The 17,374-nt window shown below is 41.4% G+C and overlaps 1 protein-coding gene across 3 annotated transcripts; it reads right to left on the bottom strand.

Annotated features, from left to right (window-relative positions):
- Positions 1-3,852: 3,852 nt before the first annotated feature.
- GSTO1 (glutathione S-transferase omega 1) lies at positions 3,853-17,172 on the bottom strand. 3 transcript variants are annotated; one of them, XM_011977515.1, is made up of 6 exons: positions 16,819-17,172; positions 16,047-16,155; positions 11,483-11,705; positions 8,233-8,331; positions 5,124-5,230; positions 3,855-4,064 (listed from the first exon to the last, which is right to left on the bottom strand). In XM_011977515.1, the coding sequence occupies exons 1-6, from the start codon at positions 16,829-16,831 to the stop codon at positions 3,911-3,913; spliced, it is 705 nt and encodes a 234-aa protein (XP_011832905.1). In that variant the 5' UTR covers positions 16,832-17,172; the 3' UTR covers positions 3,855-3,910. The 3 variants fall into 3 exon arrangements, with proteins under 3 accessions (XP_011832906.1, XP_011832905.1, XP_011832904.1); XM_011977514.1 differs by lacking the exon at positions 16,819-17,172 and adding an exon at positions 16,355-16,641; XM_011977516.1 differs by lacking the exons at positions 8,233-8,331; positions 16,819-17,172 and adding an exon at positions 16,355-16,604 and having other exon boundaries at positions 3,853-4,064.
- Positions 17,173-17,374: the final 202 nt, after the last annotated feature.

The following is a 17,374-nucleotide window of genomic DNA, read 5'->3' as shown; positions in this document are numbered from 1 at the left end:
GAAGACAGGGATGGAAGCTGTTCTCCTCTAAAGGGAAGCAATCTAGTGTCAAGGTTCTCAGAATAGGCCCTGGAGCCCAATGGGCTGACTTTTTGAGACCCAGCTTTGGCACTTAAGCAAGCTATCTAACCTTTTTGACCTTCACTTTCCTCATCTGCAAAATGAGAACGCCAATAATACCTACTTTTTGAGTTGTTGTATCGAATCAAATAGTCCAGGGCATCATCAGTATAGTAAGAGCTCAGTATACATCAAAGTTAATGACAAATGCTAGTGAGTAAGAACATATTTTTTATAACAGAGTGCATTCCAATTTTGTATCCATAAAGATGAAGCACATCGTGATTCGGCTTTGCCGAGCATATTAGAATTCAAGTTCAACTCACAATACTTATTTCACCAGTTACCAGTTTGATGCCAATTGAGTGGGTTGAATGCTGCAGACTCCATTTCAGTAATGTGGTTTTTAATCTTACCTCTGAACACTATACTTTCCCTAGAAAGATTTTAACCTCAAGCTTATCCCTACTTTCTTTTGAATACCCAGCAGGTACTTAAATTTGAAATCCTCTTTGCAAACTTTCCTTCTATGTTATTTCGTGTTTACACCTTTATTATACTGACCCACTCAATCATGAAACAAATTGTAACTAGACCATATTAAACCTACTTCAAATCCATTTTCAGCCACCTGAAATATAATCGGATCTGTTTTGAAAATGTTTGGATCTTTGGTCATGGGTGATTAATGACTTAAGCCTTCTAGGAAAATAATGCCACCAAAGAAATAACTTATATTCTATTTACATGCATTTGTTTTGAGAAGAGGAACTGTGGTTTGCATTTGGCAACTTTTCAAAATTTTTTGTCATGCCATCTCTTGATAGTAGCAGAAACTGGAGTACATTCCTCTTAGTATGTTAGAAGCCTAATTTACATGAAAGATTATATTACTGGGTGTTCCCTCATTGTCCAATAAGTTCAAAAAGTGAGATCAGTTAGGTAAAAGGTTCTGTTCTCAAATGTGCCTATATTCGGGAAATTTTTCATATTCCCTATAGGGAAATCAGAGTCAAATGAGGCTATCTTTTTAAGTACTTGATGCTGCTTCCCTATCCCTATCTCTCTACAACTTGGGGAATCAAAGAAAAAAAAAACTTTTTAAATAAATATTTGGTATAATAACATCTGAATAAGTAAAGGCAAATTGTCAAGATCCTGAAATCAGTAAAAGTCAAATAATTTGTAAAATCAAAACCATTTAGTTTAGAAAAGGAACATTAACTCCTGTTAAATCCCAGGAATAATGGTGTGGTCAAAAAGGTAGATACTATCCTCTCTTGAGAGCCGTTGGATAAAAACAGACAGGAAAAATAGCACACATAAATTCATCTCAAGAATGGTCTTACTGTAAGAGTTCAGGCTAGGTTCGAATCTCGTCAACATTTATTAACTGGGTGACCTTGGGCAAATGACAACAACTTCCTGGTGTTCTTATATGTAATTTGTAGCTAATAGTACCAGTACATTATGTGGTTTGTAGAGGTTTCATTCAGAAACTGGATGAGAAACATTGAATGCTTAGCATGTGTCTGATACCTAGTATACCTAGTAGGTATTCAACATTAGCTATTATTATTTTTATGATTATTTCAGTGTAGCAGGGAAGGCTTTTCATAGTTTTCACAAAGACAGCACATTCCCAGAAACCAAATTCCCCTACCTGCCAGTGCCGTAAACACGTGGCATAAATTCGTGGTGTCCCACGCAAGGCTAAGAACTGGTTATCTGGGGTGGTCTCTGCCTGTTTCCAGCCAAATCAGAAAAATAAGAACACCTTAATTAAAGGTATGCAGTTTGAAGACCTGTTCTTTATTCTTAGGCTGCACTTTTTTGGATGTGAAATTCTTTGATGCAACAGTGGTCAAGGTTAAATAGGATTTCTCGTAAAGTGTTAGGCAAAAGTTAAAGTTGGCAAGCCTACTGTGGGCCCTGAAATTCGTGAAAACCCCAACAAACAGAATTGACCTCAAACCCCTCTTTCCTTCAAATACAACGCAGGCCGAACGGACCCACCCGGTGGCTGTGAGAGACGTCCCGCGAGGGACCTCCGGGAACGCACGAGACCGGACCAGGATTGGCGGCGGCAGCAGCAAGGAGGCGGGGCCTAGAAGGGGCCTGCCCCTCGCACGTGATCCTACCCGCCAACTAGCTCCGGCGCCCGGAGCGTCAGCCAATCCTCAAAGCTTTGGAAGCGCCTGCCCGGCAGTGCGGCGGAGCCAATGGGCGGCCGCCTTACAGGCTCTTGGTGATTGGGATTCGCGGGTGCTGCCGGCTCTGGTGGCTGACGAAAGAGGAACCGGTAGTGATTGGCTGTGGGACCCGGCACCCGGCTCCGCACCGGCGAGGAAATCCGCCGGAAACCACTAGGGCTAAGCTTGCTGGGGTAGGCGCGCAGCCGCAGACGTGGTCCGCTGCTGGCAGCCGAGGCGCTGGTGGCCGCTGAAGGTGGGCGGCAGGAGACCTTTGTGAAGTCAGGCGGCTCCAGGTCGTCCTCCGGGTGCGGTCCCTACACCGCCTGCGTCACCTGGCGCGAGGGGCTCATTTCAGATATAGACTTCGCGGCCAACCCCAGCCTGCTGAATCGGAAATGCTGCGTTGAGCCATAGGTGATTATTATGCACCCTTAAATTTAAGAATTAGTCATTCGGAGGTTTCTCTCAATGGCGAACTTGAAAATAAGTTCAGGAAAGCAGACAATTGGGGCGGACCGACAGCCCTGATTCCGATGGTAAGAGCAGTGCGCTGGGTGTGATCTTTCTGCCACCACCTTAAGGCCTCACTTAAACTCGGGACCTTCGTTGCATCATCTGTAGAATGAAATGATGCTCTTCGACCTACCTTCTCGTGGTGGTGATGTGATGATAAAAATTGAATAGTGAGAAACCCAGTGGGCTATGAAAATGTGTGGAAGATGGCATTACTATTTCTCAGTGGGGTTCTTATTACTTATCAACCCTATAGGCGGAATTGACTGATACAGCCTACACAGTATTTAATTACATAAGTGGTACACTACGTATGTGCCCAGCATGGGATTTGATAGGAAGGATTTGAAGGGGTTAGAGACTGGGAGACCAGCTAGGAATCTGCCCAGCCACCCACCTTTGGGGTAATGTGCGTCTGGTCTTCAGTGCCAACAATAGAGAGAATGTGAAATTAACTTGATGATGGAAATGAAAGAAGGAATTGAAAGCTTCTCAAGTAAGAAACCAGAAGACAAGTAACGAGAGAGCATCTCTTGAAATCACACAACAGGGTAACCGAGTGGAAATTTCCTGTGAGCAGTTATAAAGTTAGATTGTGGAGTGGCGCCACCCGTGGCTCATGCCTGTAATCCCAACACTGGGAGGCTGAGGCGCACGGATCACCTGAGGTCGGGAGTTTGAGACCATCCTGACCAACATGGAGAAACCCTGTCTCTACTAAAAATATAAAAAATTAGCCAGGTGTGGTGGTGCATGCCTGTAATCCCAGCTACTTGGGAGGCGGAGGCAGAGGTTGCGGTGAGCCGAGATCAGGCCATTGCACTCCAGCCTGGTCAACAAGAGTGAAACTCAGTCTCAAAAAAAAAAAAAAGTTTGAAGTCCAGATTTTGCTAAAGATGATAATTTGGGGCTTTTCAGCATGGACTATGGTAGAACCCTCAGAGTCGTTTTAGCATGTTGAGACAGGAAATGCATTTTCATTTCTGTAGCGGGGCCTTAAGGAGACCCCACCATTAGGCTGTCGATGTCACATCAGAGAAGATGATCCCATGCAACCTGAACCCTTGGTAAAATAAAAGCATGCTATTCATATTAGTGAAGGAAAACATCAGACATAGCTTTATTGCTGACTCCTGCCCCCTTCAGAGCCCATAGTCACAGGCCTCAGGGCTGTTCTGTAAGTAAAGCTCTAGGAAACCTTGCCAGTCCTTCCCACTAATGAGCAGGGCTGAGACTGTGGGATCTTCCTTCATGGCTGCCATCCACAGTTTAAGTTTTGGAGTGTGGTCTACACACCTGTGGAAAGAGGAAAAAATGAAAGGTGTGAGCTAGGTCAACTAGGATGACATCACAGAGTCTCCCAAATGTCATTATTACTCTACAGTTTCATTTTTTCCCCTTAAATATTTCATTAAAAATATTTTAAAATGCATGTAATAGAATATTCAATTTGAAAGACATTATAGAGGTTCCTTTTTTACCCAAGAGGAATGAGACTAGAGTGAAGCGACTTGTTAATGTGAGAACTTGCCCAAAGAGAGAAACTGACAATTTATTAAAATGAGAACAGGCAATACAATCAGGAATGTTCTATGTTAATTAGTCTACACCCAGATTATGACCAAAAGTAACCCTGAATAGTTCTAATGTCCAAGAAGCGGGAGTAAGGCAAGGTGGCTGCCAAACTCAAAACAGAATTTGGAAAATAATGTGGAAATCTTACTGGTAAATGGGAGGTAACACTGATCATACAATCTGGCAACAACATCCTTATAAAAATTTACAATCTTATGGATTTTTTTTTTTTTTTTTTTTTGGATACAGAGTGTTGCTCTTGCCCAGGCTGGAGTTCAGTGACATGACCTCGGCTCACTGCAACCGCCTCCCGGGTTCAAGTGATTCTCCTGCCTCAGCCTCTTGAGTAGCTGAGATTACAGGTGTGCACCACAATGCCCAGCTTATTTTTGTATTTTTAGTAGAGATGGGGTTTCACCACATTGGCCAGGCTGGTCTCCAACTCCTGACCTCAGATGATCCACCCAGCTCGGCCTCCCAAAGTGCTGGGCTTACAGGCATAAGCCACCGTACCCTTCCCCTTATGGATTTGTAATCAGGAAGGAAGGAGTAAATTTTAAAGCACTTTACTACATGTCACAGAAATCCCTGCCTCCTCCCAGTGATGGAGAGTAGTTAGTGTAGGTATATGACATGCCCTGGATAGTCCAAGACTCCCGACTGCTTGTTCTCATTCAGACCAGTTGTATTACATATTTTAACTTCTGTTAAAAAGAAAGGTCAATATATACTATGCCAACTGTCATCCTAGATTATGCACAAAATATTCAAATATCTTACTCATATAACTTCATTGCTTCCAGCCGTTCAAACCAGGGCCAGATGAGATAATCAATCATAGAGATAGAATTGCCACCAAAGAACGTCGTCTTCTTATTAGTCAGAACCTGAACATTAAACAGCATAAAAGTATTTATTATTTGTGCATGTAGTAAGACTCACTAGAAACGCTGAAGGGAAATTAAGTAGAGCAGGTGAGAGAAGCAGTTTTTACTCCAATGTATCCAAGTTGGGTTTTTGTCTGTTTGATCAAAAAACTTAATTAAGCTTTAGAATCTGTTGGTCTGGGATGAAGCAAAACAATCGCAACATAAACTGGAAAACTGAAAAATAAAACAAGTCACAGAGTACAACATATCTGTAATACAAAGGACTGGTATTCAGAATATAGAAAGGATTCCTGGGAATCAGTAAGAAAAATGGCAAATAACCCATTAGAAAAATGAGCAAGACTTGATCTTCACAAAAGATGATGTCCAAATGACCAATTATCATTTGGAAAGGTGTTCAACTGCATTAGTCATTAGGGAAATGCAAATTAAAACCAAAATACAATAACACTATACATCCATGAGAATGCCTAAAATGAACAAAATGAAGTTGGCAAGGGTATGGAACCACTGTCATAGAGGTGTAAATTGGTACAACCATGTTTTAAGAGTATGCATACTCTTATCACCGAGCAATTCTACTTGGAAATGTAACACATGTTCACCAAAAGATATGTATGTGAATGTTCACTGCAGCACTATTTGTAATAGCCCAAATGTGAAAATGCTTATTATCAAGAGTAGAATGGGTAAACTATAATATACTATACTTTGGAACACTGTATAAACAATAGGAAAGAACTACACACAGCATAGATGAACCCACAAATCTAATATTGAATGAAAGCAGGCAGACCCAAAAAGATGAACATTATATGAGTTCATTTGCATAAACTACAAAAAAGCCCAAACTAATATTTTGTTAGTTGATATGAGTGCTGGTTCCATGACTATGTTCACTTTGTGAAAATGTGTATGTTCTTATGCTTTGGGTACTTCCCTGTGTCAAAAATTAAAAATACTAACTTTTCAATATAAAATGCACAGTCTGCAGCTTATGATGGTTCAGTTTAAATTCTTTTCAACTTTACAATGGTGCAAAAGCAAGCATTCAGTAGAAACTGTACTTTGAATTTTGCTCTTTTCCTGGGCTATCGATTTGCAGTATGATACTCTTGATGCTGGGCAGCCACACCATCAGGAGAGTAAACAACCAATGCTCTAATGTGTGCTGTGTTGCCAGCATCTTTTGAATATGGATATTCAATAAATTATATGAAATATTCAACACTTTATAAATAGGTTTTATGTTTGATGATTTTGCCTAATTGCAGGCTAATGGAAGTTTTCTGAGCACATTTAAAGCAGGCTAGGCTGAGCTATGATGCTCTGTAGGTTGGGTTTATTAAATGCATTTTCCACTTACGATATTTTCAACTTATGATGGGTTTATTGGATGTAACCCCATTGTAAGTGCAAAAGCATTTGTACTTAAAATATACTGGAAATAGATTGTATTAGCTACTAAACAGATGACAATCATTTGAAAACCAAACACAAATTGTATGTTTCTGAAATTTTAAGAAGGTGAATTGGTTACAGGGTTTGCCAAAGGGAGTGATTGAGAATATTATCTGGCTATTTAAACCAACACCAAACTAATTTGTCCTTTATAAATAACCTCCATAGTTTTTTTCAATGCATAGTATGCATTTTAGATTGCATATATCTACCAATTGTGTTCCGTCTACTACTGAACTAATTATCTGAAGAATATGGACTGCATCCTACTTTCCAGCTCCCACACTGTTCAGCAGAAAAAAATAAAGTACCAACATTGATTCCAGAAGAAATGTAAAACCGAAAAACCAATTACCATTAAAGAAATCAAACTAGTAATGAAAAATCTACCCCTGTTAAAGACACCAGGCTCAAATGTTTTAAAGAAACACTAGTCCCTACCAAATGGTTTCAGAGATTAGAAAAACAGCTTAGTTACCCAACTTATTTTATGAGGTCAGAATATCCTTGATACCAAAAGCCAATAATGATACTATAAGAATAGAAAATTATAGGCCAATCTCATTTATGAACACACATACAAAACTCATTTATTAGCTAATTCTACAGTACATATTAAAATCCATAGAGAACAAGTAGGTTTTATCTTAGGAATGCTAGGATGGTTAAACATTAAAAAAAAAAAAAAAATCTGTCAGTAGCACCATATTCACCAGATTAACAGGAAAAAATTCTATGAACATTTCAATAGATGTAAAAGACGCAGAAAAAGCATTCAATAAAATTCAACATTTATGACTTTTTAAAAAATTAGCAAACTAGTAATAGAAGAGAACTTTATAATGAAAAAAAAGGTTTCTGAAAAACCTACAGCAAATGTCATATTACTGATAAGATGTTAAATGCATTCCCATAAAAGACGGGAACTATATCTTCTGTCAGCAAAAACTTCAGGCTTAGCATGAATGAAATATCTCAAGGCCAAGAGACAGACTCCAAGGCCCAAATGTCAGCTTTCCCCAAAAGAAGGTAAAATATATCTGGGCTTCCCTCAAGTGTCTGTACTGTTCATTGCAAACTTTTTCTGGTGGGAAATATTGAGTATGTAATACTAAGTGGACACAGGACACAGAAAAAAAAGCAGAACACAGAATGATATCTATGCTCTGATTAGAGCTACATTAATTTTTTAAAAATATATGGACAAGGACTGCAAACAAGCATGGAAAACTGGATACATAAAAGCTTGTGGAAATGTGGGTACAATTTCCTTTTTCCTTGTTACTTTAATGTTAACACAGCAGAATATTTTAAAGCAAGCCCATGACAAAGTATTTTTAGGTGTTTTGATTTATATCTTAAGCAGAACAGCTTTCTGCTTTATAACAGCAGTCTGCTGTAAACAAAAATGTTTAGGGGAATTTTCCTAATTGCCAGAAAGTGACTTGGGAAGTGGGAATATGAAGAAAAGAATAGGAGGAAAAGGAGGGTAGGTATAGTTATCGTTTACTCTGATGGTAGCTAGGAGAAATGATTACCTCCTCTAGCTTGGTAAATTCTTTACGAAATTCTTCTTTTAGGCCAGCATAGTCTTCTTTATTTTGGCTTCTAATAAAGCTTCCTACCAAGGATGGTACCTAGAAAGAGAATAATTTCTTAGTTTATCAGTTTATGGCTAACTATATCGGCCCCCTCACATAAAAACATGACAGAACCCTCATAGTCCTGGTGTCAAGGTGTTCTAGAAACATCAAGGGTGCACCAAGTTCCTGTGCTCACAGAGGCAACGGACTGGTCTTAGGAACAGTTTTGTGGCCTAAAATGCTGGGTTGGTCAGGATTTTATCAATTATAAATAACAGAACCTACTTTGGCATGTTTAAGAAACAACTTTCTTTCCTTTTTTTTTGAAACGGAGTCATGCTCTGTCACCCAGGCTGGAATGCAGTGGCATGATCTCAGCTCACTGCAACCTCCACCACCCAGGCTCAGCAATTCTCCTGTCTCTGCCTCCTTAGTAGCTGAGATTATGGGCATGTGCTACTACGCCTGGCTAATTTTTGTATTTTTAGTACAGCAGATGGTGATTCGCCATACTGGCCAGGCTGGTCTCGAACTCCTGACCTCAGGTGATCCATCTGCCTCAGTCTCCCAAAGTGCTGGGATTACAGGCTTGAGCCACCACACCCGGCCAACACAACTTTCTTTAAAGGAGACTAAGTGGCTTATAGAATTATTGGGAGGCTGAACAAACAGGCTTGGAATTAAGACAGAACATCCCAAATTCATGCTGAGAACTGGCCTCAGGGGAAGCGCCCACTGATGCTAGTGCAAGCTGAGCATTAGATGCTTCAGTTTGTGCAGCTGCCAGAAAGTAGAGTCTGAGATAACCGCTAACGCCACTGGCACTGATGCCATTTCTACTCGAGAATTTTATTTTGTAACCCACACTGCTGAAACCCAGAAGCTCTGCCGCCACTCTCACCAGCAGAACCAGTGGAGAGCTGAATATCTTAAACAGATATCCCACCAAGTCTGTTTCCTCACCTTGCTCATTTCTGAATTGAGCTCTATTGTGTGTGTCTGACAGGAAAAGCCTAGGTCACAAAACTTGGCCCCAACTGCAAAGAGCTAGGGTAGAGAATTTTTCTGATTTCTTTGTTGGGGAGGACACCAGGAGACTGTCCAAAAGGGACTGACTACCTAAAGACTTGACGGGTGTAGCATCAGATGCTTTAATGCTCGTGATGGTGTTTGTGTGTTTTAGTACTTTGGTCTTTGGTGTCATTTCATTGCAAGATGCAGAAGTCCACTCATCCTAGTTTAAGTAAACAGGCACTTGTAAAAATATAGAATCCCATGAAATCCCATCCACATCAGTTCAGCCTGCCCTGGGACTGAAGGCTTTCAGGCAGCCCTTTCATCCACATTTCCATCTGGGTCTACCTGGTCTTTCATCTGTTTTTCCTTACATTTCTGCTCCATATTACTTTATGTACTTCAATCCCTTTGCAATGCTTTTAATTTTTGCTTTTCTAAAAAATTATTTCTTAAGTGGCTTTGGTTTTCCTAGCCTCTAATGTTATATTTGAGCCCCAACGCTTAGTTGTCTTTACTGTCCTAACCTTTACTGTCTTAGTCTCTGTGTCTCATTTCCAAGTTCCCAGGAGAGAAAATGACTGGCCCAGGTGTGGGGGTGGGGTACGTTTCTGTTCTGATGGGCTGTGGCCAGGAGAGCAGGGTCATATGTACATAAGGCCACCTCTCCCTTAAAAGCAAGTGGGGAAGTAAAGATGGGCATCTTCAGCATTCCTTCTAAAGCTCATTTTCTTTCTAGATAGTTCAATGAATCTCTTGTGACTACTTTTTAAAGTAGTAGCTTTATGCATGAAAGTAAAACTTCATGCCTAAAAGCTTTACTTTTAAAGCTCATTTTCTCTGACGTGTCCTACAAGTCCTTTCACAATCCAGTTCCTGTTTACCGCTCCAAAGTTACCCATTTTATCTCTTCTCCTGATACTTTATATTCCAGCCATACTAAAAAAAATTTTCTAGAACTGGCACCAGACCAAAGAGATTTTTCTTAAAGAACCACTTAGGCTTATGTTTTTTGGTTGATATTGATGACTTCATGTCTTGAAGCTGCATGCCTTTAACTTGTTACTACTTTGTAAAACTCTCCAACATCTTTCTTGAAAATGTCATGTTCCCTTTCATTATCTTTCACAGCAGCCACCTCTACTATTCTTTCACCCTCATCTTACTAAGCAGGTGACTCACTCTTCCTTTCCCGTTGGCTTCCCTTTGTAATGTCTCCTAAAACGGAATGTTTTCCCTATAACTCTCTCTTAGGGCATTTCTTTAACCATCTTTTTCTCTAAAGATAATCCTTTATACACTGACCATACTACCAAGGTGACAATATTATAGGCATATAACCAGACATGCTATTCTTGGTGTCTAAACACACATCTGTTAGTTATTTCTTTGTTAATATTAATTGTTTGTGCTAATCCACAATGTTGATGCTAAGTAAGGTACAAACAGCTCTCCAGGAATGCCATTTATTCAGTCATCTGAGTAGCTGCTCGCTGCTTGATGCTATGGCTATAAGGACAAGAACTAAGTAGTTACTGTGTCAGACTCTGCTCCAGGTGTTTTATATTAACTGATTTTTATCTTATGAGGTGGGAACAATTACTATATCCATTTTACCAATGATGAACGGAGAGGCAAAGTATAAGTAACTTGCTTAGAGTCACAAGGAAATAGCAGAGCCAGTCACAAAACTAGGCAGCGAACTAGCAGTGATCAAAACACACCCTCACCCTCAAGGAGCTCACAACCCCAGTGCAGTACACAGGCAAGAAGACAGGCGAAAGTTCACACAGATGGGAACTCAGAAGCTAGAGCACTGACCAGCCTGACAAGCTCCTGAAAGGCAGCAGTGTCTGAACAGACGTGAAAAATGATGTGGAGATAACCAGGCACGGTGAGAAGTGGGAAGAATCTGACAGCAAGAATTGAGAGAGAAAGGGGCGAATTTGGGAATTCTGAGAAAAGTTTAGTATGGCTGGCATATATAAAGTGTCAGGAGAAGAGTGAAAAGGGATAATTTTGGAGGTAAACAGGAACTGGATCGTGAAAGGACTTGCAGGACACTCAGAGCTGACAAGTATATTCCTGTTTTGTTTTTCTCTCCCAAATCATTGAACTATAAATGGCAGCACAGATTTCGCTTTAAAAAACAGGTTTTTCAAATAGGAGCTGAAATTTCTTATGCACAAACCTTAGAAAACAACTCTAAGATCATCTTCTGGCAAGCTTTCTCATAGGGGTCATCCGGCAACAGCTTCTTCCCTGGGTATGCTTCATCCAGGTACTCACAGGTGATGGGAGACTCATAGATCAGCTGACCCTGACTGTTTTCCAGAACTGGCACCAGACCAAAGGGATTTTTCTTAAAGAACCACTCAGGCTTATTTTTCAGGTTGATATTGATGACTTCGTGCCTGAAAGACACATAGGAGACTATAAAGAGAGGGAAACCACTTTTGTGCTTTTGGATAAATCCTCTTTGCCATCCACTTAGCTGATCAAACCCCAAATTTAGGAGTCTGCCTAGATTCCTTCCATTCTAGTTTTTGATTTTATGAATTTGACTACTTTCGATACACCTTTTAAGTACAATCATGCAGTATTTGTCTTTCTGTGTCTGGCTTATTTTACTCAGCATAATGTCTGCAAGGTCCATCCATGTTGTCACGTATTGCAGAATTTCCTTCCTTTTTAGGGGGAATAGCATTACCACATTTTCTTTATCCATTCATCTGCTGATGGACATTGACATTATGCTGTTATGAACAGTGCTGCAGTCTACATGAGCGTGCTAATATCCCTTTGAGAACTTGATTTCATTTAATTTGGATATATACCCAGTAGCAAGACTGCTGAATCATATGGTAGTTCTATTTTTAATTTTTTGAAGAACATCTATACTGTTTTCCATAGCAGCTGTACCATTTTACATTCCCACCAACAGTGCGAACGGTGTGCAAGGGTTCTGATTTCTACACATCCTTGCTAATACTTTTTGTCTTTTTTAATTATAGTCATCTTGACAAGTGTGAGTTATTATGTGATTTTGATTTGCATTTTCCTGATGATTAGTGATAAGCACTTTTTCATATATGTGTTGCCCATTTTTATGTCCTCTTTGAAGAAATGTCTATTTTTTTAATTTTTAATTTTTTTTTTACACTCTGTCTCCCAGGCTGGAGTGCAGTGGCTTGATCACAGCTCACTGCAGCCTCAACCTCCTGGGCTAAAGCGGTCCTCCTGCCTCCCGAGTACTTGGGACCACAGGCGTGCACCACCACACCCAGCTAATTTTTTTGTAGAGACAGGATCCTGCCGTGTTGTCAAGACTGGTCTTGAACTCCTGGGCTCAAGTGATCTGCCTGCCTTGGGGTTATAGGCGTGAGCTACCATGCCCAGCCTGAGAAATGTCTGTTTAAGATCTTAGCCCATGTTAAAATCAGGTTTTTTCATTGTTGAGTTGTAGAGATTCCTTATGTATTTTGGAGATTAACCCCTTACCAGATATGTGGTTTGCAAGTACTTTCTCCTATTCCATAGGTTGCCTTTTTGCTCTGTTAATCATTTCCTTTGCTGTGTGGAAGCTTTTTTGTTTGATGTACTCCCATGTGTTTATTTTTGGTCTTGTTGCCCAGTCTTTGGTGTCATGTCCAGGAAATCATTGCCAAGGCCAGTGTCATGAAGCTTTTCCCCTATGTTTCTTCTACACATTGGCCTTTTTTATATTGCTTGAATTTGCCAAATGTGTTTCCACCTTAGAGTCTTTGCACCTGATGGTCCTCTGCCTCCTCTGCCTGCCTTTTCCTAGGTCTTCCCAGGTCAAACACACATCCCCAGGCCATCCCTGACCACAGCTCTGAAGTTGCTGAGCAGCTTCTATTACATGATTATCATGTTTTATTTTCTTCATTGAATTGATAATGTGTATCTGAAATTACTTTGCTCACTTATTTACAAGTTTATTAAGTTATCTTCCTAGAATGTAAGCTCCATGAAAGGTGAGATCTTGTGTATCTGCTCATAGTAATAAACAAACATGTAAGTGAGCAAAATGCTAAATAGATATAAATACTCTGAAGAAAATAAAAAGTTTCAGATAAGGACTCAGTAAATATTTTTGTTTTGAAATATTTCATATGAATGAATGAATATATCAGTGGAAATGCTTCAAAATTGTCAATAAGATACTCCATTTATGGCTAAGAGGTATCTTAGTTATAAATCATACGAGGCAACTAATTGAATTGTGTCCACTACCCACTATATGAGAACCAACATAAAATTCAATTTATTTTGCTAATTTGAGTAAAAAGTTTCTTGGTTTTTACAAAGATATTAAAGAATCCTTAAAATCCACCCACAAGACCAGGTGTGATAGCTCAATCTGTAATCCCAGAACTTTGGGAGGCTGAAGTGGGCGGATTGCTTAAACCCAGGAGTTCAAGACCAGCCTGGGCAACATGGTGAAACCCTATCTCTACAAAAAATATAAAAACTAGCCAAGTGTGGTGGCACTCACCTGTAATCCCACCTACTCAGGATGCTGAGGTGAGAAGATTACTTGAGCCCTGAAGGCAGAGGTTGCAGTGAGCCATGATTGCACCACTGCATTCTAGCCTGGGTGACAGGGTGAGACCCTGTCTCGAAAAAAAAAAAAAAAAAAAAACAATCCACCCACAAAAAAAGCTTTCAGATTAAATCTCCATGCACTGATTTTTAAAAAACATGTTGTCTGAGTAAATCGTACAAAGTAAACCAAAAAGGAAGAAAACAGGTGAAGTCCAGGCTATAGTCAGATTATATTTAGATCTATCTTGTATGTTGCCTGAGACGGTAGAGGAACTAAGAGAAAAGAGCCAAGTCCATATGATCGTCAAGGCTGAATAAATATTCAATAGAACAAATTACTAAAAAAAAAAATAGACACCAATACCTTTTGTTTTCTATTTTTCCATCCACAGCTGTAGCTAGAACAGCATTTCATTTAAGGATTTAAATACATAATCCCCCATGGAAACAAAGGAACATCCAATTTGAACATGAGCACAGGTGTGTGTATAATTTAAAAGGTTCATGTGCTGACAGAATACTGGACACTTAGGTACCAGCCATTGCAAAAAAAAAAAAAAAAATTACTTGGCTGCTTGCCAAAGAATTATCAACATTTTTGAACTATGAAATAAAAACTTTTGTTACTATGAAAACAAAAGGCAGATCCTGGGCTTTTGTTCTTAAAAAAAAAAAGTATCTCGGAACACACATGCATTTTGGTAACCTGGCATCGTGAGCCAACAAGTCTATACACCTGCCACAGCAAGTTGGAAGATGCATCTTTTAGAGAAAACCATGCTTTGTTAAGTCATATCATGTGGTTAGAATCTAGTACTTTCCCAGTAAAAGCCTCCTAGGGGCTCCAGCTTAAAACTGGTCTATTAATGTAGTAGACCTTTGTTGTTTGCACTGCCAGGAAGCTGTTAACCACCCTCTTCCTCCCTTCTACCCACACTATTATGGGAAGATAGTTCCAATGTTCCTTTGGAAAACTGCCTCAGTAAATAAGGTAGGGTTGTTTCAGACTAAAGGTCCAGAGTGAAGCACATAACCCAGGACTTTGTGCCTCTGAATCCAGCTGTGTCATGCTCCTGGACTTTTCAATTAAATGAGTACCAAAAAAGGTCTTTTTCAATTTCGATTAAATTAGATTTCTCTTAGTACAATAAAAGAGTTTTATTACAGCAAATATGACAGTGTTTTTGATAAACATTACTAAGTAGTAAGTATTCTGTGTTCAGAATCATAATCTCATCCAAATGAGAGGCATTTCTTAGTGAAGTAATGACAAATCCCCTTCAAATGTATTTTTTAAATGCATTTTACCTTTCTTTTAGGGAAAATAATTGCCTACTCCTAAAGATTCTCCCCTTAGAAAACTAAAATTAGTTCACAGACACTAAACACACAGAAAATTTCTTAAGAATGGGGGTTTTGTTTTACACTTGCACAGAGCCTTCCACACCACAGGTATCTAATAAATGTCTAATCAACAGACATTCAAAAGTCATGGGAAAGGAAGTGGTTCCAATGGATACTTGGTGTCAGAGAAAAGTGAAGTGACTGTTGCACATGTCCTGTGGATAGCCCGTAAGTCAAAAACTACGCTAGTTTCAAAACAGGCTCTGCAGAAGGATGAGCTAGACAGACACTTCCCTCTGTTTGACTCAACCAACAGCCCAATCCACAGGAATATGTGCAGTAAACTCAGCACTACTCTAGGAGGGTCAGGGTCTAAACTCTGCTGTACTGGGGTAAATTACTATTCCAGGAGGGAACAATACATTCAGAATAACAGCTAACAGTTGAGCTGGAATAAGAATGGGGAATCACAGTAGGGCAAAAGCAAAAGGACTCTGGACCAGGAATTTGCCACCTACCAAAGCTGAAAGAGCTGCTGCCGGTTATTACCCGGGCAAATCACTAACATCACTGGAGCCTCAGCTTTTCTAATCCATTAAATGGTTGGTTAATCTAAATGAGGTGTCCCAGACCTGGAGTCTTGTCCTAGACCGTTGGAATCTGTGGCCTATTTTTCCTAGGGGAAGGGTCTATACCTTGCTGTCTCCCAAAGGGCGGAGAATAATGTGCAGTAAAGGACGCTGGCGGGAGGCGGGTAGAAAGGGGCTGAGACCCCACCCCACGCCGCCGCCTGCAACAAGCTCCCGGACAGCTCGGGGAGCGTGCCCCGCCTGGGTGCCCACCTGATTCCCTTGGCCTTCAGGACCAGAAGCGTCCTCTCAGCAAACGGGCAGAACCTCATGCTGTAGACGCGGATCGAGCCCTCCGGGACCGGCCCCGGGGGCGCGCTTCCTGCCGGGGAGAAGCGAAGGCGATTACGGCCCAGAGAGGTGTCGAGACCCCCCGTATCCCACGGCCCCCGCGTCCCACTGCAGCTCCGACCCGTTCCCCGCCGGTGGGGCGCTCCCGGGAGGCTGGGCTCCCGGAGCAGCCTCGAACATGCCGCCGGGGGTCGCCGAGATCACCCCTCTTCGCGGCGGGCAGGCCTCACCCTTCCCCAGGCTCCTGGCAGATTCCCGGGACATCGTGGCGCAGCGCAGGCCGAGCTCCTCTGGGGTTTGCAGGCGATTCAGGAAGTAGGTCGCCCGTCCTTCCCGCCCTCCTTCCCTCCCCGCTTCCTCCCTGGCTCAAAAGTGCCTGCCCCGGGCGGCCGCCAGCTCCACCCAGTGTGCCTTCACGGCTTTATGGGATAGCTCTTAAAATAGCTTAAGGGGCTGTGTCAAAGCATCTCGCTGGCCAAGAGATGCGCCCACAGGGAGATGCACAAAAGTTCTAAATGCTCAGAGTCATCCCTCCGCCCCCGAACGAAGGGGTCTCCACTCCGCCCTCCATGGGGCCCCACGTCTGACGCTGGCCCTGACCTCCCTCCTGTGGCACTGACCTCGAAGCGCCACCCGCTCCGTACCAAGGCTTCACGGCTTCAGAGCCTGTGGCCCGAACTCATGGCTCACTCACCGGTCCAGAGCATTCTCTCCAAAGGCTCCTGTTAGCTTGTGAAGGGAAAATAAAAATCTCTGGACCCCCAAATTACTACGCCAAAGGGAAGAGTCAAGCTTGGAAACTGAGTCAGGCAACACTGCCTCCCATTTTGTTCCTAAATAGATAGCTACAAAGATCAAAAGCCACACACCTCCCCAAGGGGCTTGTTTACAAGGAAATTCCTTGTGGGCCCCCAAGATCTTTACTCTAAAACAGATCAGTTGAATCTCATCCTGGCAATGTAAACTAACGGCTTATCTTCCCAAGTATGGGACAAAGACAGGTCTAGGAGTCATCCTTCCTCTCGCTGGAGAAAAATGCATATTTGACTGCTTCCTCTACCCTATATTTAATCTTGTAAAAATGCAGATTCACCAAGCACTAGCATAATTGACTATTCCTCTACGACCTCCTTTCACGAATGTAACATGTGCTTTCAGTGAATGCTGATCAAAGGCCCCAAAGAATGCAACTACTTGCCCCTTTTAACTACCTTCTCTTTTTTCTTTCTTTCCACTTTCCCCTACTGCCT

This window comes from Mandrillus leucophaeus, unplaced genomic scaffold, assembly GCF_000951045.1.
Source record: "Mandrillus leucophaeus isolate KB7577 unplaced genomic scaffold, Mleu.le_1.0 Scaffold18, whole genome shotgun sequence".
Classification (NCBI taxonomy): domain Eukaryota; kingdom Metazoa; phylum Chordata; class Mammalia; order Primates; family Cercopithecidae; genus Mandrillus; species Mandrillus leucophaeus.
The sequence above is the reverse complement of the archived record's forward strand: the minus strand, read 5'-3'. Positions and strand labels throughout refer to the sequence as shown.